We start from the raw sequence: 22,877 nt of genomic DNA, 5'->3' as shown, positions 1-22,877 counted from the left end.
TGAAACCCTTATATAATGAAATAACATTCAATTTTAAGCATGTTTAAGTGTTTATCTTTGTGGCCAATATGATTCACATTAACCTTAGAGAGCTATTCGCATTATTACATGGATATTGTTTGCCAAACATTATTATTTTATTAGTATTATTTTTTTAACCGTAACTACTATAATAAATACAAAAATATGCTAGGGGGAATTTACAATAAAATATTAAATAAAGTACCGATTTTTTCATTAAGTTTTCAGTGGATTTTGTTTTAAATAAAATCTTATTGAATCAATATAAATTTTAATTTCTTTAAGGAGATGAAATGGGGTTTATTGTAATGTTTTTATTATTATTATTTATTAAACATTTTAATCTAAATGACAGTTCTTTACAGACTATCATGCAGTGGCTCCGCCCACCGATAGGTAGCGCTGTAATCACGTCACATGCGTTCTTTTCGTGACACGCGTCCGCTGCGTGTTCCGGTCCTTTCGCGTGCTCTGTAGAGGAGTCGCGTGTGCCGTAATCATGGCTCTCTATAACTTTAAAAAGATTATGGTGGTTCCCACCGCTAAGGTAAGAAATTTACTTTTCGTTTAGACTCAAATGTGTATGATTAAACGATACATACGACGCCTCGTGAGATTTCGTAAATAACGGACACTGTCAACATTTGGCTCGCGCGCCACACACGTGCCTTCGCTGTTGAGCCTTTTAACTTTCTAAATGTGTTTTTTCCCCCTTGATATCCCGTTATTTTGCTATAGTCTAAAACTGGTGTTTATCTCCCCTCCTAAAAATAATATAAACCATCGCAGAAAATCTAATTGAGTTAATGGTTACAATAAGAATTGTGTTAGTTTTGACTTTTGATGGAAACTAATTGTCTTAGTGGGTCTTTAAGGATAACGTTACTCGTTTTGTGTTTGGTTGTTGTGGTGGGATGTTATCTGCTGGAAGGTACACTACATAAAGAAATTTTGTAATGATATGATGATAATGATAACAGCTGATGGTTCATAGTGGTATTTGTAATGTAAACTATTAGGATCTGTGGCGTTTTCCTCTTGGTTATTGTTAATATAGTAGATCGCCATTGCCGAATACTCTTAAGATGAACTTGAGTTTGAGTTTATTTATGTCTGTGACAACTGTGTTGACAATAGGGTGGCAAAGGGGCGGAAATTTTCCGGGAAATTTTCGGAAACTTCTCATGGGAACTTAATCTGGGGAATTTTGGAAATATCCCAAATTGGCAAATTAACGGGAATTTATGTGAATATTTGTAAATTTAGATAAACTATATCATATATAAACATAAATAAATAAACATTTTGTGTGGTCATAAGCAAACATGCATGCAAGGTAATACAAATTTTGAAAAATACTGATTCTTCCATCATCAAGCCGTGGATTTATTTGATCAGAAATCATTGTAATATTAATGGTTTCTGAAGGGTTTTCAGAAAATAAACTGAAATTGCATCTTGTTGTTTTAAACAAAATCATGCTGCAAGATTGAAGTTCCCTGTTATTTCCATATTTTCCTGCTAATTACCATGGAACGTTTCCAGCCATGAAAATTCCTGTTGACAATGCTTTAATGACAAGCATGTGTATAAACATTATTTTGCTATGCAGAACGTTTGTCATTAACTATATGGGTGATTCTCACGAAAACTTGGTTGTAAAAATGTCAAGCATGAAAATGTAAAAATTGCTTAAATTTACTTTTTTTTCCACCAGACATTAGAAACAAAGTCTGAAGTATATGGGAACGTTAATGTAAAAACTTTTACTTATCATTTAACACTTTTTGTAACATAATTTCAAAAATAAGTCCTAAAAAATCTCATTACCGCAACAGTCAGAAAACATCAACACTGTTAGAAAAGCTAATATATTTTCACATTTTTAAAAATTGATTATTAATAGTCATGCACAGTAAATTGAAATTCTGAAATAATATTTATTTTAAATTTAACGGTTTTTTTATTTTGTTTTATTTAGCTCATATACCGCAACACCTTCCACAATTTACAACTATTTTTTTTTTATATTTCGAAGAAACCTGACACATTTTCAAAATGGCATGACAAACCTGAAAGAACATAATTTGGAGATTCTGCACAAGCATTTAAAATCAAAGTATTATGCTTCTATTAATGAAATTAACATTTAATAAGCATCTGTTGCGGTAATGATACATAGGTTTCGGAAATGAGGTTAATTATTTCGGTAATGAGAATACGTATACTAGCCTGAGATTTTGTTAAAAACAAATTTTAAAGTAGAAAGTCTGATAATATTTACAGCATCATGTGTTCAAGTTCAAAACTGTTTTATTATGTAGTCTTTGAAAAAAATATTAAAGAAAAAACATTAGAACAGGAAGGCTTATATTAATATTCCTTTGTCATATTTAAGTCCCCATTTATGCATTTAACATACTGAAATAAGATGGTCTTGATGACATATGCTGCCTACAAATGCGAGCTCTGAAGGCTGCAGCCATCGGATTGAGAAATGGCCAGCTAATGTCAGCTGGATATCACAAAACATTTGTGTAAATTAGATGAAAAATATTTCCTTGCTGGATATGATGACCTTTTACCATTCTGTATCTGTTTTGATTAGAGAGAGAGAGAGAGAGAGAGAGAGGCTGTATCCGAAACTTTAGACAGCTGACTTGTTCCCTAGCTGCCTTATGAGACAATAGTCCCTTTCACACATACAGTCTTTACTGGTAATTTACTGGTAAATTGCAGTTAACATGTCATGTGTGAACAGAACCTTTCCGGTAAATCAGTGCTCCCAATTTACCAGTAAGACAGGTTGTAAGATTAACGGTAATTTGCCGGTAAGCGCTGTGTGTGAACGAAAAATATAGCATTACCGGCATTTAGATGACGTCAGACCGCGCTGACAGATCGGGCGGGCCAATCAGAAAGTTTTTTATACAGGTGACGCGGTTTCCCCCAGACTGTTTACAGACGTTTCCACACACATGTTGATTAAAAGTCGAGCACACCTGAAGTTAACATCCACATTTCTTCACCAAAGTTGTTTAAAACAGCTTACCATCTAATTGCCAAATTGTCGACGTCCTTAGCACACCATCTGTGAAGCCTAATGTGCAAACGCGCAGGTTCCGTTTGACGCCGCCTAACGCAATGTTGTTTGGTCACGAGCAACTTCGCGACCGCTTGCCACAGATGAGAAAACAACAAAATACGGACCGTGGATATTAAGTCATAACCCGCCGTTTACAAATACGACACGGACGGAGCTCGCCGGCCGCGCGCCACAGGTAACTTCCGCTTTCTCTCCGAGTTTACCGGTATTTTGATACTGATGTGTGAATGATGTCTTACTGGTAAAAAGACGAAACGTCACTGCATGTGTGAACAGCACATTTTTGTATTTACTGGTAAATTCATTCTGGTAAATTCATGGTAATTTACCAGAATTACTGTGTGAAAGAGGCTATTGACTTTGGCTGCATAATGGCAGCTCCGAGAAATGCTTTAGGACAGACTTCATAGGCAGCAAAATTGAATTCAGGTTGAAATGTAAGCAGCCCTCTCTGTGTTCCGGGATGTCGCAAATCTGCTTGTGGTGCGGAGGTCTGATCGACCCACCCAATTCACACGAGCTCTGCCGGCAAAGAGCCGCTGGTGGTCGTCCTCCCCTCGCTCAACCGGTTCAGTTTGTCGCCGAGAGCCTGTGTCCTGAACCAGGAGCCGCCAGGTCTGTTTCCTTTGGGTTTCCGGCGGAGGAAGATGAGATGTCTCTGACAGCGTTGGATGGAGACTGGGACCAAGCTCCACATGCTGCATCAGACACACAGCCATCCTTCTACAAGGAACTGGTGCGCATTCTCTTCAAAGCTGTGCAGGACTTGGAGATTGAGTGGAGCACCCCACAAGAACCCCAGAGAAGCAAGCTTGACTTTTGTTTTCTTCACTCAGGCCGCCCCGCTGATGCTTGGAGGAAAGTCACCAAAGCGTGGGCTACCCCTCCCCCCATTTTTTTTCTTAGGTAGGCTACCTGTGTATTCCCCCCATCAAGGACGCTGTGGCTGCTCACCTCTGCCCCTTGTCCACTTCCTTGGATGGTGTGGCACAGCTTTGAGGGTAGTGAAGCCTCATGACAGCACACCAGTCCGAAAAAGCATACCCGCGCCGAGAGAGGCTCTGTCTGCATTGCACACTATGGCGGTCCTACAGATCTTTTAGGCGCAGGTGCTTAAGGCTCTAGATGAGTGCAGCACGGATCTAAATACCTTCAGGGATCTGAGAATGGCTACGGATTTCACGCTAAGGGCCAAGAAGACCACTCATGGTGGTCATGCACAGTCACGCCTGTTTCTCCATCCGGCCTGTTTGGTGACACGGTGGGCACAATCACGGAGCATTTCTCGGAAGCGGTGAAGAGCTCTAAGGCTATGAACCACTTCCTACCTCACCACCTTGTGTCTCATGGACCAGAACCGGTGGTGCATCACAAGAGTCCATGGCACAAATCCTCCAGTATATGATGCAAGAAACTGGGTCCTGGGGGACTGCCGTCCGGAACGAAGCCGATCAAAAACAGAGCATTTTTCTCCTCAGTTGGTTTTGTGTTGCTCGCCCCAGGGCCCGTCCTCACATAAGCGTCTACAACACGCCCCGCCACTCTCGAACACGACCCACATGCTGCGAAGACAGCAGAGGCGGAAAGGGTTAACGCACAGTCCTAATGAATTGCGCAGCAACCCACTTTCTGTCACAGCGCCGGGCGCTTTTAGGCCATCCTCTCTGGTGTCTGTGACTCAGGCACTGCGCAGAAAGGAGGTGCCGCCTTTAGTCTCCCTTTGTCCCTCGCCCCCAGGCAGCAATCTGACGATGCAGACAGCGCGCATTGTACGGTCGCAGGTAGCTGAGATGCTGGCACGCATGGGATCCAACTTTGTGGATCTTGTGATCCAACTGATGTTGCAGCGCCTAGATGCGTGGCGTGCCATCGCTAGGTTGTTTTTGATACCTGAAAGGGGAAAGAAAGCATAACATTAAATTAGCATGTCTCACAACATGGGAGAAAAAAATTACACATCAGATGTACACATCATCATATAGTATAGTCTTGTTGCGTTGTGTGTGTGTCATGTACATTTCCTAACACTGTAGTGTGTTTTTTGCTAAATACACCTGCTAGTAAATCTCCAAACCTAACCTCTCTCTCTCCTTCCTTCTGTGCTCCTCGAGCCATTCTGGGATGCTGTTAAGTTTCTCCCTGAACTTTGTCAACCTGGCCTTTGCTAAAGCTTTTTTCTCACTTGCTGACTGTCTACAATGAAGCATCATAAAGCAAAATATCAACAGTTAATACATTTTAAATTTATATTAAATTCATTAGAGATATTTAAATGTAATAAACAATATGCTTAAATTCTCATTTCCGAAACAAGAAGTTATCTTTACCGCAACTGCTATTAAATGGTTGCGGTATATGAGAATGGTGTTGCGGAGGATGAGGTACCCCAGTATGTTTTGCTAAAAATAGAGAAGCCACATAGGCTTTGCTCATTTTTTATTCAGTGCATATAATTAGACTTTAATAAAGAACATTCTCATGAAAAATTGTAAATCAAACAATTTTCGAAATGTAGAAAACTACCTGTTTCGGTAATGATAATCAAAATGTCGTGTAAGCATTCTGACCAGAGAATATTTCAAATTTAACTGGAAAGATATAAAGAGATGATCTTACCTGGTAGCCATCTTGAAGCAACTGGTCCATGTGCTTGGTCACTCAAAATCAAACTTTATTAAAAGTCTGTATGTGTGCTTAAACTGTTCTCAAAAAGTGTTGCGGAGGATGAGAACATCAGGCATGGACACATCAATTTCCTAATTTTTCTTCATTATTATTATACATGAATATTCAGTAAATAATTTTTCTGTCATCTAAAGTAGACTAGCAAAACATACATTTATTTTTTTTCTAAATATTTTTGTTTTAATATGTTTAAATTACAGCATAACGCATGTTCAAACACAGCCGGACGCATTGCGGTAATGAGAATTTCAGCAGAAAATGAGATAAAATTGACAAATTATAAATTCTTATGTTGAAATCACACATTGTGCAAGGTAGAACACAGTATTGTGTTAATTCTGAGGCTTTTTAATATTACTATATTACACATTTTATATCTAAAATCATTAGTGCCGTGGTGTTTCAATGGTTTCGTGAGAATCACCCATATAACATCTTTTTGTTTGTTTGTTTTTTGTGCAGGACTTCATAGATTTGACTTTATCCAAAACCCAACGAAAAACTCCCACTGTCGTACACAAACACTATCAGATCCACCGAATTAGACATTTCTATATGCGTAAAGTCAAGTTTACCCAGCAGAACTACCACGACCGGCTGTCTCAGATCCTCACAGACTTCCCCAAACTGGACGTAAGTGACACACTTCACGGCATGAATGAGCAGAATCATTGCATTTTTAATGGGTAAATAAATGTTATTTTTTCTCTCATAGGACATCCATCCCTTCTACGCTGATTTGATGAATGTCTTGTATGATAAAGATCATTATAAACTGGCTCTGGGTCAGATCAACATCGCCAAGAACCTTATTGACAAGTGAGTCATTCTGTCATGTTTTTTTAACATCATTGTGCTCCTTATATCTTTTTTCATCCATTTTCAAGAATTTTTTCAATATTCAACTAAACAATAGTATTGACTTGATCTTGAACATTTCTTCTCTAAAAATATTTTAATGATGAATTTTCCCATACCCTTATATTTCAGTGTGGATATGGGATTCAGTTTAAACTTTGTGCGTCTCTGTTTGTTGTAGTGTTGCTAAAGATTATGTGCGGCTTATGAAATATGGTGATTCACTGTATCGCTGCAAACAGCTGAAGCGGGCAGCATTGGGTCGCATGTGCACCATCTTAAAAAGACAGAAACAAAGCCTGGAGTATTTGGAACAAGGTGCGTATGCTTACTAGGGGTGTGCCATATCATACCATTCACGATAATACCGGTATAATTTTTTACATGATAAAAATGTCATATCATGATATCAATGATATAGCGACGTGATGACGTATGGTGCATTTACGTTCCCTAACGCGCACAGCAACAACAGCTGAGAGCCAGAGCAGCATGTCAGCAAGCGAGTACAACCAAGCTGTAGGACTTATTACTGGCAGCGGCAGGTGATGTGCGGCCAAAAAGTTAACTAATGACTCAACCGAGCATCGCTGTGCAAATTACTTTATTCACTGTTAAACTAATGTGTTAGGGAGTTGCGTTATATAGGGAAAACACTACCAACTCGTACTACTGTGATGACAGTAACTTTACTGACTGAATGTAATCAAAAAATTTCACAAATGTTCACATTTTGGTTGTACTGACGCACGTTTACTTAATATTTAATTAGACAGATCCATCTTTTCTATTCATTTTCTATTAAATTATGCGATCTGATTAGTTTAAAGATCCCTTTTACCCTTTTTTTTTCTTCGGCAACTGCCCATCGTCCACTTCTGGGTCCTAAAGTACACACCTTTCTGTGTTTATATGAAAATCTGATTTATTCACTTGATTTTTATCTGGACTACATGAGTATTTATCTTATGACCCCAAATGTGGCATGATTAATGTTATTTATTTGATGTTTATGCAAACAAAAGTGCACTTGCATGTAAAATCATTTTAAAATCAAAACTTTAAAGTGTTAGCTAATGACTTAAGTTACTGGGATCTGTGAAAATTACTGAAAATCTGTGGTAGTGTCATAGTGATTTTAAATTTTCATACCATTTCATCTTTAGTTTGTACTTTGTTTACATTTGACTTATGCTGTGTGATTGTGTCTCTACTTTTGCACTTTAATGCTGCTTCTGCCACCTTATGACAATGGATTTACACTTTAAATTATGTAGTCTGTCATCAATGACAGCTCATTGGATGGAAATTGCCCTTCCTTTTCCATATTGTTTATACCGTCATAAATATCATTACCACAAAAATCCTGAAAATATCATGATATCATTTTGAGTCTGTATTGCCAACCCCTAATGCTTACGGGCTCTCAGACAGTTGTTCAGATGTAATTTTACATAAAATATATGAACACTGACCTTCCATTTATATTTTAACATGTACAGTTATAAACTGTATCTGTACATATAGGGGCAGTTTCCCAGACTTAGTCCCAAACTAAAATCCATGTTTGTTCTCAATTTAAAAACACCTTGTATTTTAACATATATCAATGTGATTTTCTCTTAAGATGCACACCAGTATTGTCTTTTGTAAAGTTTGTTTGTAAAAACTACCTAAATGTCCTAATATAACTAAGGCCTTGTCCTTAAGTAATCTAAACCCTGTCCGCGAAACTGCCCTATAAATTCTGAAGCTCTGATTTTTTTTTTGTAAAGTGACTGGTGAAGTATTGGGTGTATTTACCCATTAAAGCATCATTACAAACACATGTGATAAACATTTAAAAGTAAACAAGTGTTTGTTCATTTTACAGTGCGGCAGCATTTATCCCGTTTACCCACTATTGACCCGAACACCAGAACCCTGCTGCTGTGTGGATACCCCAATGTTGGAAAGTCCAGCTTCATCAACAAGGTTTGTTTGCGTGTGCAGGTTTCATATAAAATGTTTGTGCATACAGGTTTTAATATTGGGTGTGTGTGCACTGTGCAGGTAACCCGTGCTGATGTGGAGGTCCAGCCATACGCCTTCACCACTAAATCTTTGTTTGTGGGTCACATGGATTACAAATACCTGCGCTGGCAAGTGAGTCTGATTAACATTGCTGGTGTACTACCCTGATATAAGACCACTATTGTAGCATTTGATAATATATTATGGTGTTTCTAAACATATGAAAATAATATACTTGAATTACATATAGTTTTTGTGTTTCTGTGCATGTAAAGGTTGTTGATACCCCTGGAATCCTGGATCATCCTTTGGAGGAAAGGAATACTATTGAAATGCAGGCCATCACCGCTCTGGCTCACCTGCGCGCCGCTGTGCTTTACGTCATGGATCTGTCGGAGCAGTGCGGACACTCACTTTCCCAACAGTTGGAGCTGTTCAACAATATACGACCACTGTTTGCCAACAAGGTACATGATCAGACTAATGCAGTTGAATGATGTAGAGCCACTTATAAGCAACAAATGGCAATGATGTTGTTTGCATGTGATGCAGCCTCTGATCGTGATGGCTAATAAGTGTGACGTGAAGAAGATCAGCGAACTCTCTGAAGAGAATCAGGTAAGAGAAATCTTGTTTTACATCCTTTGATAAAAGTCTCAATCCTTTATATAACCATCAGTCATTGGTTTTATTTCATAATGTCTCTCTTAAGATATGTGTGTTTGGACTGTAAATTATCTGTATTTGGCTATGTTCAGACAGGCATGGAAAATAGTTTTGGTAACACTTTACAATAAGGTTGCTTTAGTAAACATTAGTAAATGCATTAACTAACATCATGAACGAACAATAAAGTTGATCAAAATTTATTAATTCTTGTTATTTTTAGATAATCTAAACATGTATTTGTAAAAATTGAAATGAACAAACTAAGATTAATAAATGCTATAAAAGTATTGTTCATTGGTAATGCATTACCTACTTATTAACAAATTTAACCTTATTGTAAAGTGTTTTATGTAGTTTGGAACCAGTTTGTAGTTTGAAAAGCAAAGAAATTATACTATAGTTCTGTTTTTAATGTATTTTAGGTTAATATGGTGTACATGTGTATATGTAGGATGTTCAGGTCAGGATAGCCTACTGTTTGAGGTTAAGGGTTGTATTTAGGGGGAAAGACTGTTACTACATGCAGATAAGTAAGGTAAGTACAATGTAACAGCATGCATTTAGATAGTGGGTACATTGTATACATTTTTTGTATACAATTGCAAGTAAAAAGCAACTATTATAAAGTGTGACATAGGGATGCTAAACAATTAATCGCGATTAATCGTTAGCAGAATAAAAGTTTTTGTTTACATCACATATGTGTGTAAACTGTGTATAATAAATATGTATATATATAAATATGAACACATTCATGTATAATTTTAAGAAAAAAAAAAGTATATATTAAGTATTTATATTTATATATAATATAAATTATACATAAATATACAAATGTATATACACATGTTAACATTTCTAAAACATATACATGCATGTGTGTACATTTATTTATACAAAGTTATTATACACAGTTCACACACACACACACACACACACACATGATATAAACAAAAACTTTTATTCTGCTAACGATTAATCGCGATTAATCGTTAAGCATCCCTAGGTGACAGTTTGTCATAGATATGGAAAATGTTTTGTTTTTAGTCTTCTCTGTTTCCACAATGACAGACACTTTGAGCCTTTTTACAGCTGGTCACTTGATGGGTTTTATCTGATCAAATAGATATGTGATTTGTTTACATTTGGCCACATAAATGCGTCTTGGCAAAACGGATATGAATTCGATCTTTTACTCCCATGCAAAATGCAAATACACTGTTCATACCTTAATAAGTTAAGATGACGTTTATGCAAAAAAAAAACGTAAATACGTTCAGGAGGAGTAAAACACTGACATCTGTGGTTTCTTCAACCAGATGTATTTAGACTTGTCCAGTTTCATCTGAAATGCATCCCAGACCTCCTCCTGAAGAGGTTTGAGCGATCGTATAAATGCGTCTTGAAAACATTTCGGAGGGCATTTACATCTGGTCTTTTTACGATCAGATAGCTATCCAATCAGAGAGGCTGTTCACGCTTGGCATTAAAGGAATATTCAATTTTCTTAAAAGAAAAATCCAGATAATTTACTCACCACCATGTCATCCAAAATGTTGATGTCTTTCTTTGTTCAGTCGAGAAGAAATTATGTTTTTTGAGGAAAACATTACAGGATTTTTCTCATTTTAATGGACTTTAATAGAGCCCAACATTCAACACTTAACAGTTTTTTTCAACTGAGTTTCAAAGGACTATAAACGATCCCAAACGAGGCATAAGGGTCTTATCTAGAGAAACGATTGTCATTTTTGACAAGAAAAATAAAAAATGCTCTTTTAAACCACAACTTTTCATCTAGGTCCGGTCCAGCGTCCAGTGACGTAGGGAGGTCACGTGTTACATATATAAAACGCACATTTGCGGACCATTGTAAACGATAAACTGACACAAAGACATTAATTAGTATCAGTTGACATACAACAACGTAGGAACTGTCCTCTTTCAACACACTTGTAAACACTGGGGCGGAGTTTGGCATTCGTCCTCTGTGACCTCTTGACGTCATGACGCATTGCGTGGGGTCACGCTGGCGCATCACGACCGGATCTATAGACGAGAAGTTGTGCTTTAAAAGTGTATATTTGTTATTTTTATTGTCAAAAATGTCAATCGTTTTGCTAGATAAGACCCTTATGCCTCGTTTGGGATCATTTAGAGTCCTTTGAAACTCCGTTGAAAAAAACTGTTAAGTGTTGAGTTAAGTATTAAATGTTGGGCTCTATTAAAGTCCATTAAAATGAGAAAAATCCTGCAATGTTTTCCTCAAAAAACATAATTTCTTCTCGACTGAACAAAGAAAGACATCAACATTTTGGATGACATGGTGGTGAGTAAATTATCTGTATTTTTCTTTTAAGAAAACGGACTATTCCTTTAACATGCGTTTTTGTCAATCGGATCACAAGTGGACGACGTTAATGCCAGTGTTCAAAATTGTTTGAGCACTTTCAACCAAATTCAGAGGTAGTTGAAAACCCTTTTCGTTCGGATAGCTTTTGTAGTGCAATCGCACATGTGGTTGAATGTGTTGAACAGCCACACGCGACCGCCTTCTCTCCGCCCATTTATCTAATCTGAGGTACGTCTTTTTTGACTTCTGGTGCGAACACACAATGTAAAGCGCTATTTTTAGCCACTCATTGATAAAACTAATGCGGCTGATCTCTGCGTAGTTTCATTTTGCAAGCGTGGGAAAGTTGCGAGATCCTATTTCATTAATTGTGCTGAAATATCAGAGAAAGCTCTAACATATACACGTACAAAACATTGTGCAGCATGTTTACTTACAACAAAACCAGTGGACTCTGACATAATATTAGTAAAATTTTAATTTACTCCCCCTCAAGTTGTTTCAAACCTGTATACATTTCTTTGTTTTGCTGAACACAAAGAAAGACATTTGTAATCAAGCTGGAAACGGGAACATCATTGACTTCCACAGTAGGAAAGAAAAATACTATAGCAGTCAAAAACGGTTTAGTTACAAACATTGCTCAAAATATTTTACTTTGTGTTCAGCAAAACAAAGAAATTTACACAGGTTTGTAACAACATGGGTGAGTAAATGATGACAGAATTTTCATTTTTGGGTGAACTATCGCTTTAAGATTAATTATAAGACATTGGTAAGAATTTATATCGAGTTAAATGATGTTAAATTAGTTGTTGCTTCAGTTTTTGTTGAATCAGTCAAAGTTGCAATTAAGTTCATTTTGTGAATCCTACCTCTGGAGTGGTACAAAACCTGTCCTCTTTGTGTGTAGAAAATCCTTGCAGATCTCAACACTGATGGGATCACAGTGATTGAGACGAGTTCCTTGACAGAAGAGGGAGTGATGCAGGTGAAGACTGAGGTAAGATTAGCCATTCACTAATCTTCATTCAACAGTTGTTATAATGACATTGTGCTGTTCCATCAAAGGTCTGGTGCAATATCACAGCAGTTTTGAAAATACAAGTTGTGTGTTTATTTACAGGCATGTGATCGGCTGTTGGCACACCGTGTGGACACAAAGATGAAGGGTAAAAAGGTCCATGATGTTCTTAACAGACTCCACCTGGCAATGCCCACCAAGAGAGATGAAAAGGTATGCACAACCTCTAGGAGAGGACAAAACTTGTCTTGATTTTAAATTTGGGTCTACTGTTGGATGGTTTGTATGTGTCAAAGCGTTGATTTCTTTTTTGTGTGGTATAGGTAAGACCTCCATTTATTCCAGAGGGGGCACTGATCCGCAAGAAGGCGATGGAGACTGATGCTCCCAAACGCAGACTGGAAAGAGACCTGGAAGTTGAGCTTGGAGATGATTACACATTGGACTTACAGAGTATGAGAGACTCTTGCACATTTTTATACGTGCGCAAAATGTATACATGTCTAAAAGAATGTCTGTGCTTGTTTAGAATACTGGGATTTGATGAATCCAGAAGAAAAGCAGGATAAGATTCCTGAAATTTGGGAGGGACACAATATTGCTGACTACATCGACCCAGATATCATGAGGGTGAGAAATGCACTTAAACATTGTGAACTCAGATCTTATGTAACACATTTTGCAAGTGTTTCACTTTGTCATCTTCTGTCTCTTATTTCAGAGACTGGAGGATTTGGAACGGGAAGAGGAACTGCGCGAGAAGGCCGGAGAGTACGACTCTGATGAAGAAAGTGAGGACGAGGAGATGAAGGAGATTCGACAGCTGGCCAGTCAGATTCGAGAAAAGCGGAAACTGAAGATTCTCGCGTCCAGAGAGAAAGATACACAGGGACCCAGAATGCCCCGTACAGCCAAGAAGGTACGATTTGCTGTTAAAATGATGGCAGATGGTTTGATTGTAGTCAGTAATCATCAGGGTTCCCACCGGTCCTTGAAAGTTTGTGAATCTGGGGGGGGTTTAAGGGCCTGAGAAGTTTTTGAAAATATACATGCATAGATACAGATTATTAAAAGAGCTTGAGTGTATTTTATGCAAGAAGTTTTCTGAAAAAAATATCCATATTCCCTGTGTAGTGTAGGATAATATCATAAAAATCTAGACTTTTTAAGCACACGTGCTAAACTGTTCGCTTTAAATGCTTATATCTTCTGTATGCGAATGTTGATTCATACCAAAATGCTTTTTTGCATAGTTGTGTTTGACACATGAAAACGTCTTTGGTTACGTATGTAACTGTTGTTCCCTGAAAAGGGAACGAGACGCTGAATCTCCCTTGCCCTACTTCCTGCGTCCCTGTAACGCCGTCTTTGGCAATATTTCTTTGGCGATATATTTCCTGGCTCCTGCGTCACCCTGTCTTTGTTGTTAAGCTTCACCATTGGTTGAATTTGATATACACATTCAGACGCACTTACCCCTGGAAGCGTCCCCAAATTGTCACTGCAGTGATGCAGCGCAAGTTCCCTCGAAAGGGAACTGTAACAATGTATCTTAAAAGGTAACAAGATGTATCCTTGATCTCACCTTAATGTGTCCCCTTAATGTGTCCTTGAATTCGAGGGCATTGGACTTGGAAAGTCCTTGAATTTGATGTGGGAACCCTGAAATACAGATAAAAATAATTTTAATAACTTAAAACTGTGTCAAAACAATTTTAGAAAATTATTACATCCTATATAAACATTTTCTCCTGACGCACGCAGTGTTAGTTTACGCACCTGTTGTTGCTGCTGAAACATCTATAGAAACACAATAACTCCTTTTGCTTAATAAAGAAGCAACCAGATCATTATTCTTCGGATTAAAAAATTTTGATTTAATTGATGTATATGTTGGATGCAGGTGGAAAGAGCAACTCTTGAGAAGGAGATGTCTGATCTGGGATTGGACATGACTCAAAAAGATGATGTACGTACTAGCATCATGCATGGTTTACATTTCCATAACTCTGTAACTGTTTTAATGACACAATTGATTTTTGTGTCATTTTGATGCTTTCTGTTTATTGAACATGCTCGTTTTAATCTTTTGTACCTGTAGAGTCACTACGCTCAGAGGTCTCGCTCTCTGGTGCGAAAAAGGAAGAGGGAAGTGTCAGCCCCACCAACATCACGTACCCGCAGTCAGAGTGCCTCAAAACCTCCAAGGGACCAATCAGGAGTCAGAGATCCGAAGGTACCACCCATTGTCACCTATAGCAGTCATATTTTTTTAAATAGGAATACATTAACCATAAAGACATGTTTGAGATTTTTTCATTGACAAATGGCAGAGTCCCAAGAGAGAAAACTTTCACCTGTCAAGAGCCTGTTTAAAAGATTCTGTGTCTCCTCATTTCTCAACAGATGTTGAAGAAGGTGAAGACCATGATGAAGAGCTCACAGAAGGATATGAACAAACAGGGCAGGAAGGGAGAATCTGACCGACATGTCTTTGACCTCAAGCCTAAACATCTCTTTTCCGGGAAGAGGAAATCTGGTTCCACCAGTCGCAGATAAATGCAGCCTTGCTCGATCATTACGACTCTGATTTACACCTGAACCTATATCTTTAATAAATATGTTATAACCTGTACCCTTCATTCATTCTTTCTGATACGGATGGCAGCATATCCTGTAAAAATGAAAGAATGATTAGTTATTGACATGGATGGCATCGTCCTAAGTATCGGATATCATACTGGGGAATGATTTTGAACAGAAAAAACTGATCTGAGTACAGATTTATAAAAAATACTGTTGTTTTGCAACTGAAGCTAATGTATGCAGATGGAGTTAAATAAACCAAATAATTCAACCTCAAATTTACGTGTGACGGTGTCTTTAATGAAAATGTTTAAAAAAATTAAATGCATGTAAAAACAAAGATGCAAGTAAGTGCCGTAGGTTTGTATTAGTAACACTTTGTATCTAGATGTTAAAGTTATTTTTTTCATTCTGCGAAAGGAATACCTGTGCAGTTTTTTTTTTTTTTTGACAAGATTTGCTGTGCCCAGTTTGTACTAAGAAATTGATTTGATCACTTGGGTTAAATGTTTAAAATAATTTTTAAAATAAGCTAAAAATTTACGAAATTTTACATCCTATAGTACACTAGTCAACATTTGAAGTGGATGAAAGCCTTTCATTAGGGTGTCTTAACCAATACCCTTTCTTGTCTTAGGACAATTTTGATTAACCTTTTATTCCACTAAAAATGTTGACTAGTACAGTTACCACGTGTAAATAATCGTACATTTTGTAAAAAGTTACTGTAAATCCGTAGTTTTTATGTTTATGTAGCACCGGGACTTTTATTTTAGCACAACTCCGGAAACGACATCAGCGTCCACTATAGCAACGGTCTCTCAGCGTTTTACACCATTTCAGACCGAAAACCAAAACAACACAGGGAAGCATCACTACATCGCCAACAAACGCATAATCTGAACGGACCCTGACACACAAAACATTAACCGCGGAACTGCAGGCAGTTCAAACGCAGAGCAGCGCAAATGATGGCGAATTACCGGGCGTTTCACACCCAGCTCGCGACCATCATGGAGACGCTGACGCGCGCGGCGGTCGCCGAGATCTGCGAGCTCGTGGACGACGGCTACGCCGTTTTACACATCGAGATTTCGCGCCACCAGAAAGAGAACGAGGAGCTACGACGGAAACTGCAGCTCATCGAGTCTATCGTTGCTGCGCGGGGGTTCAGCGACGAGAACGGGTCGGCGCGAGATGTACGGTGTGACAGCAATACTCGCGAAGCGCCGGTGAGCAGAAAAGCGTCCGCAAGCGGAGAGTCTACGAGCTGGGCAACCGCGGCAGATGTGAGATGATTTTTGTTTTGTAGTCGTATAATCTCTTCAGAAACGTACCATGTGCTTTATTGGTATGTATTGGTTTTTTCAGTCCCGTGAATCTCGTGAGGAAGGAGATCTGATTCAGACGCATATCAAGCAGGAAGGTCTGGATCAGACACCGCTGGAAGGTGAGACATTGGGGAAAGTTTTTATTACTTTGGTTTTGTTAAATACAATTTTATTTCTATAGAGCATTTGGTGGGTCAATGCTGTAAAGCACAATTACACAAAACGTTTTGTCACAGAGGAAACATTAAAGTAATCAAACAAATATGCAAAACATATTGTCAGTGAGGAAACAAAGACTACAGTGAGAAAAAGAGAAAATAATTTTTCTAAACTAATTTTGGGCAAAGTCAGGCTCAGTTTGGCAGGTGACTCCTCCCTTGTCCTAAACATTATGTACACAATGCAAGTGCTAGCTGACCGTTTCAGCAGTAACAACATAAACAAACGGCTTCGTGCAACAAACGTAACTTCCGGTAAACTCCGCAAAGAAGAGTATTTTATTTCTGATAACAAGCTAAATAAACAACAAGTAAATAACCTTAGTATAAATCATATTTAAAGCGTACCAAAAACTACACTTAGCCAAAGTTACCATGTAAAATGTGTACTATATAATGTAGACAATGTTAACCTACAGATTGGCTGCCAAACCTCCCTTCACATAGCGCTGATCCATGATTGCTGTCTCTCCTCATCTTTAGGAAACCAAAACATTTGTTATTTTCTATGAATTATTTCTTCCAGAGTTCAGTTTAGCCACTAGCCAGATCATAGACATTATATACGTACTAGTATTATATACGCCTCATGACGTGCTGGAACGTAATCCAGCGTTGCCGCCATATTGGTTAAGTCTCCTCACTCTACGCTAGCACCAGGTTAGGCGAAAAATGAGCAAATATGCTTTATTTTGTGCAGCTTATGGTGCAGTAACCGGCGCAGTTATTGATTGATACAAGATTACCTTTTACAAAAGATTAAAATTTTGTTGGTTATTTTACCATTTATAATATTATGTCATCGTAACTAACCCAACCAAACTAGGGCTGGGCCAAGACCACTTTTTCATGTCTGATACCGTTGTCAATATTACAACCTTTAGTATCTGTCGATACAATCCAATACCATCTCTACCGCCTTTTTAATCAATTAAGCTGCAAATGACAAATTTGTTAGCCCTGCAAAAAGCATCATGCTTAAACAGAGCTACAGAACTTAAACGTTTTACTGTGCAACAAATGACGGTGCAAGTTCAAGACTCAAATAGAATAGGGTTTCAGCACTTAATGAACCGTGCAATAATGCTGCTGCATTTTTATTTACGGTAAATGTTTCAAACAGACTAGTAGCAACATTTTTAATTAGTCAGCACAGAAATTCAAAATTAAATTTAAGGTGCAACTTTGTTACTCAGCCAGTTGCGCTTTACGCCAAGTTACCATGATAGTTAAGGTCCATGTTGGTATTTGATCGGATTGTACTTCCCGACTTCTACAATATTCGTTCCAGCCATTTTCGCCAATATCGGACTAATATTGATACTAAATATCAGATCAGCCCACCCCTAAACCAAACCATGTGAAAATCCAGTAAAAATTTGGGGAGTTATGATTATTGTAGCTGGGGATACACCTTCCTCAGTAGAAATAAATGAGGGGGGCATTGGGGACCCATCCAAGATGGCGGCCGCGCTGATACGTCAGCTCCAATAGGCAGTGTCAGCCTAAGGGGCGTTTACGTATATAATAGGCTTGTTCGACTTCATGCGGCGCCGCAAGAACCGACAGCTGGAAGACGTCAAAGTACAGCGAAAACGATTTGAGAAATCATACAGAGAGGTCTAATTTCACCTTGCTCTTATGGTACTATGACGTCATCTGGCTGTCGAACAAGCCTGATGTCTATGAGCCAGACCATTAAACAAACAGAGACCGGAAGTTCCGCCCAGAAGCGTATCCACAACAATGCATGTGTGTCCGATGAAGCCGTCTATACTTCATTGAGTTAAAATACACATAAACAAAGTGCATATAACACTAATATATCAAGTTATTGTATTGCTATTGTTTACAGTCATTTATGACTATAGGTTTATAATTAATCCAGTGTATTATAGCAATATTAAGAGTTTTTTTTTATGATATGTTAGTCTACCAGTAAGCAAGCCGTAGATTTACTTTTATCCTCACTGGGCTGATAACAAAACAGCACCACCACAGTGGCGAAAATAACCCAACTACAGTCACAAATTTTTTGTAAGACGCAGCACTATGCAGAAGAAACCCTGTGCTTAACCCTTTGAGGAAAGTGTGTGATTGTTTACCACCATGTGTTTGTTTCTCAACAGATGAAGACGACGATGATGATGGGGAAAGTGTCTCTGTTGTAACTCACGACTCTCCTAAACCAGAAGTTACTGAGACCACAGGGCAGGACTCCCACCCGCTTATACACTCCCCTGTGCTTGACACACACTGTCACCCGCTAACACACTCCCCTGATCATGACACCCACTCTCACACACTAACTTTTGCAGACAAACACTCTGGTGCGGATGAGTCCCAGCACTCCAGTATCGATTTGACAATTTCGGATGATGCTTCATACCCCCTCTCGCAAACCATTCCGGAGACACGTGTGTCCCATCTCCATCGAGTGTTTCAAGAAGATTTGGGTTTAAAAGCTGATTTGGACCCCGTCTCCGACTGGGCCGCTCGCACTGTTCGTAACACGCTTGCACAAACCTCTCCGCAGAGACTCGGTGGCTCGGACCCTCTTGTATCCCATAACTCTCCTTTGTTTGCTGCGCAGCGGCTGGTTGCTCTGGGTAATGTCCCAGGGTTGGGTGTCTATGGGCAGTTTGGCGCTTTGCGGGGAGGCGGAGCCAACAAGAGACACTTCATCTGCTCGATTTGTGGAAAGAGTTTCACCACTTCGCAGAGTTTGGACACGCACATGCGCATCCACACGGGAGAACGGCCGTACCGCTGCGAGCAGTGCGGGAAGCGTTTTACTCAGTCTGGCCATCTCACGGCTCACCAAACTGTCCACACCGGAGAGAGACCGTACGAGTGCACCCGCTGCGGGAAACGATTCGCAGGAAAGCAGTACCTGCGCATACACACCAAGAAACACCATCCTGACTTACATGCGCTCTCACATATACCAACACAAACACAGCAAGAATCACTACCCTGACTTAAACGGTACTCACAACAGAGAGAACGACGGATACTGTTTGATTATTTATTGTTTTTTACCTATATTTATATATTAAAATCTTGGTGGAGGAGTCATGCAACTTTTTAGTTTCGCAGTGGTCAAATATGAAAACCTGAGTAGGTAATTGAGGTTATACACCTGTAGCGAGATTGACTTACTAAACAATACTAAAACCTGGATTTGGAAGGTAACAAGTCTGAATTGAAACATCTATGTGAGCCAAAACTGATAAGGACCTTGTTTATACCTGGTATTAAGATGCGTTTTGGTCAATCTGAACACTAGTCATCAAGAAAGGCAAGTTCCTGTTCACACCTGGGGTCTCATTTATAACAGTGTGCATAGGATCCTTACTAAAGTCCAATTTATCGTTGTGCGCAAGTTCTACACCCTAGGTTATCCTTAGCCTCTGCGTAGCCTATGTGAACCGCAAGCACTGTGATTGGTCCACCAGAACCCCTCCCGTCAGGAAAAAAAACTGCGTCATAGGTATTTCTGTTTGTGACGGTGAGAACAAAGATGGGCCAAGTTGAGGAGTGATTTAACTCAAACTTCAACATTAGTCGTTGTTTATTTACTTCCAACATTGCTGGTCTTCTCAAAACATACACAACAAGCTGCTGTTTCTTCTTCGTTTGTGGATTAAACTTGCGAAGCTGCTTCTTTATTGACGGTTGTTCTGCTACTGTGGTTACACGTGAGGATACAGCCTACCAGCGGTCTGCATGCGTGTTTGCACGTCGACTCGGACGACGACGCAGAAGTATATGAGAACTGACGCGTAGACTACACCTTAGTATCTACGCACAACTATAATGAGCCCTTAAAAAAATTTACGTGTGCCCAAAAGCCAAAAAGGCCGTATGCCAAAAAAATATTAAGACTTAAAAAACAAAGCAATATTACCTTTATAAATCACAGATCACCTGCAAGTGTGCGTTCATTAATCATCCTCAGATCCCACCGTGCAAGCCCATTGTCCCATAAAGTTTGTTTTTATAGAACAGAACCTTTGCGTGAGAACTGGCGTACACGTTTCCAGCACCGTTGTATACGTATGCATAGGGGTGGGCGATATGACCAAAATCTTCTATCACGATAGGATTAATTTTATATCATGATAACGATATGTATCACGGTAGAGTTTTTTATGTTTTAATAAGGTTTAAATCTTTAATACCATAGAAATGTTCATAATTCTCACAAAAAAACATATACAAGCATAGAAAGAAGATTAAAACAAACAAAACTCAAGCTCTCTGAAGATACACAGTCAATAAGAATGATAATAAATAATTATGCATGTATGTATAGGCCTATATATATTTTTTTTTAAGGTAGAAAAGTGATTTAATCAGGAGCAGTGAGAGATTTTTTTCTCAATGCTGTTTGATTAACACGAGTGACAGACAGGAGCAAAATTAGGTAACTTCCCCTTTAAGACCAAAGTCCGGATCCAATACACTGTTACACATGCGCTTTCTCTTTTAGCTGTTTACTTTCTCTTAAGACCTTACTGGTCGTGTTTATGATGATGCTTGCAAAGACGGGAATTTTGACGCATATGTGTATTTAAGGCCAATAAAGCGGGAAAAATGCTCACGAGCTTAATAAGCAGAGGTCGCGCGACTTGCGCGCTCCTCACAGACAGAAAGAGCAGCGGTTGCGCGACTTGTCCGCTCCTGACACACAGAAAGAACGCACGCATACAGATCTGTTGTCTGTGTTTCAATGGCTTAAAATAACTTGTTTTAAAACTGCAGTGCTTAAATACGTGTACAAACGTTACGTTTTCGCGACCACACGCACAGGAGCGTGACGTGGGCAAGTAACCTCGATAGAAACGATAGTCCAAAATCTCTACCGGTTGACAAATTTCTACCGGTTAATTTTGTCTACCGGTTTATCGCCCACCCCTACGTATGCACGTTTTTTAATTGAGACCCCTGGTGTTTCAATCAATCTTTTTTGTTCACTTCTACCGCTTCTGTCGTGATTAGTTCTAAAGGATAGTCTATGGACGAGTGCCTCGGCTTTTGTTAAAACACGAGCAGAAAAAAACATAGGTTTAAGTTGATGCACAATAATATTATGTCAAGAGTACTGCTGCTTGTGTTGTTAGTAAACATGCTGCATAACATTTTGTACATTTCAGAGCAATGGACGAAATAAGCTCAACTTTCCCAAGCTTGAAAAATGAACGAGGGAGAGAAGCTGCTTTCGTTTTAGTAATGATAGCCTACACCCCGAACCACGTTGAACACTGTGGGTTTGGTCAGGATCGGTTCATCATGTTAGGTCAGTAGGCAGAGAGTAGGCGGTCTTTTGTGGCTGTTCAAACACATTTGTTGAATGCAATTCTGTTGAATGCGCTTTCGACTACCTCCGAGTTTGGTTGAAAGTGGGTGAGTTTAAAACGTTTTTGACCCAGTTTACACCTGTATTTAGCGTCATCCACTTGTGATCTGATCGACCAAAACATTTTAATACCAGGTGTAAACAGGGCCTAAGACTCTCAACAAGATGTGCACATCAAAAAAATGCACAAAGATGTACTTGATGTACAGGACAATGTGTGGTTATTTCAATAATGGTTTTGTTATTATCTAAATTAGATGTAATGATACATTATCTACAGAATCTACATTTATATGAGAAACACTAACTGGGTTTATCTGTGTTTTACTTTATAATAAACATCAACTGTGGAATGAAGTTTTGTGTCTGATTAACAGGACGTCAAAGTGTTGATATATATAAACTGTCTACACAGGCTGCATTTCAGTGAACTGTGCAAAATGTTTGTTTCACTATTTTACAGTATGTTAACTTACTGTTTGTTCATATAAAATATAGTGACTCAATGTAAGGTAATTATTTGGGCTTAATATCACTTAAAAAAAAGATGCTACATGATGCCATAGACTAGAGCAGTGGTTCTTAACGTTATTCCTGGAGGCCCACTGCCCTGCACATTTTGTATGTCTCCCTTATTTAACACACCTGATT

General features: G+C 38.7%; 2 protein-coding genes across 2 annotated transcripts; both read left to right on the top strand.

Annotated features, from left to right (window-relative positions):
- The first annotated feature begins 505 nt into the window (after window positions 1-505).
- gtpbp4 (GTP binding protein 4) lies at window positions 506-15,606 on the top strand. Its single transcript, XM_065266427.2, has 16 exons — window positions 506-568; window positions 6,275-6,445; window positions 6,528-6,631; window positions 6,852-6,988; window positions 8,544-8,644; window positions 8,723-8,815; window positions 8,959-9,150; window positions 9,236-9,301; window positions 12,619-12,708; window positions 12,832-12,942; window positions 13,053-13,182; window positions 13,259-13,359; window positions 13,451-13,648; window positions 14,633-14,698; window positions 14,831-14,965; window positions 15,136-15,606. The coding sequence occupies exons 1-16, from the start codon at window positions 521-523 to the stop codon at window positions 15,286-15,288; spliced, it is 1,896 nt and encodes a 631-aa protein (XP_065122499.1). The 5' UTR covers window positions 506-520; the 3' UTR covers window positions 15,289-15,606.
- A 476-nt stretch (window positions 15,607-16,082) lies between these two features.
- On the top strand, window positions 16,083-22,579 carry LOC135748287 (uncharacterized). Its single transcript, XM_065266463.2, has 3 exons — window positions 16,083-16,604; window positions 16,687-16,765; window positions 18,994-22,579. The coding sequence occupies exons 1-3, from the start codon at window positions 16,284-16,286 to the stop codon at window positions 19,842-19,844; spliced, it is 1,251 nt and encodes a 416-aa protein (XP_065122535.1). The 5' UTR covers window positions 16,083-16,283; the 3' UTR covers window positions 19,845-22,579.
- The last annotated feature ends 298 nt before the right edge of the window (window positions 22,580-22,877 follow it).

Source organism: Paramisgurnus dabryanus, chromosome 6 (assembly GCF_030506205.2).
Source record: "Paramisgurnus dabryanus chromosome 6, PD_genome_1.1, whole genome shotgun sequence".
Taxonomy (NCBI): Eukaryota; Metazoa; Chordata; class Actinopteri; order Cypriniformes; family Cobitidae; genus Paramisgurnus; species Paramisgurnus dabryanus.
This window is presented reverse-complemented; position numbering and strand designations above follow the sequence as displayed.

Coding starts and splice junctions, on each gene's coding strand:
- LOC135748287 (XM_065266463.2), top strand. CDS start 16,284: ATGATGGCGAATTACCGGGCGTTTCACACCCAGCTCGCGACCATCATG. Junction 16,605..16,686: donor GCTGGGCAACCGCGGCAGAT/GTGAGATGATTT, acceptor TGGTTTTTTCAG/TCCCGTGAATCTCGTGAGGA. Junction 16,766..18,993: donor GGATCAGACACCGCTGGAAG/GTGAGACATTGG, acceptor GTTTCTCAACAG/ATGAAGACGACGATGATGAT.
- gtpbp4 (XM_065266427.2), top strand. CDS start 521: ATGGCTCTCTATAACTTTAAAAAGATTATGGTGGTTCCCACCGCTAAG. Junction 569..6,274: donor TGGTGGTTCCCACCGCTAAG/GTAAGAAATTTA, acceptor TTTTTTGTGCAG/GACTTCATAGATTTGACTTT. Junction 8,645..8,722: donor AGTCCAGCTTCATCAACAAG/GTTTGTTTGCGT, acceptor TGCACTGTGCAG/GTAACCCGTGCTGATGTGGA.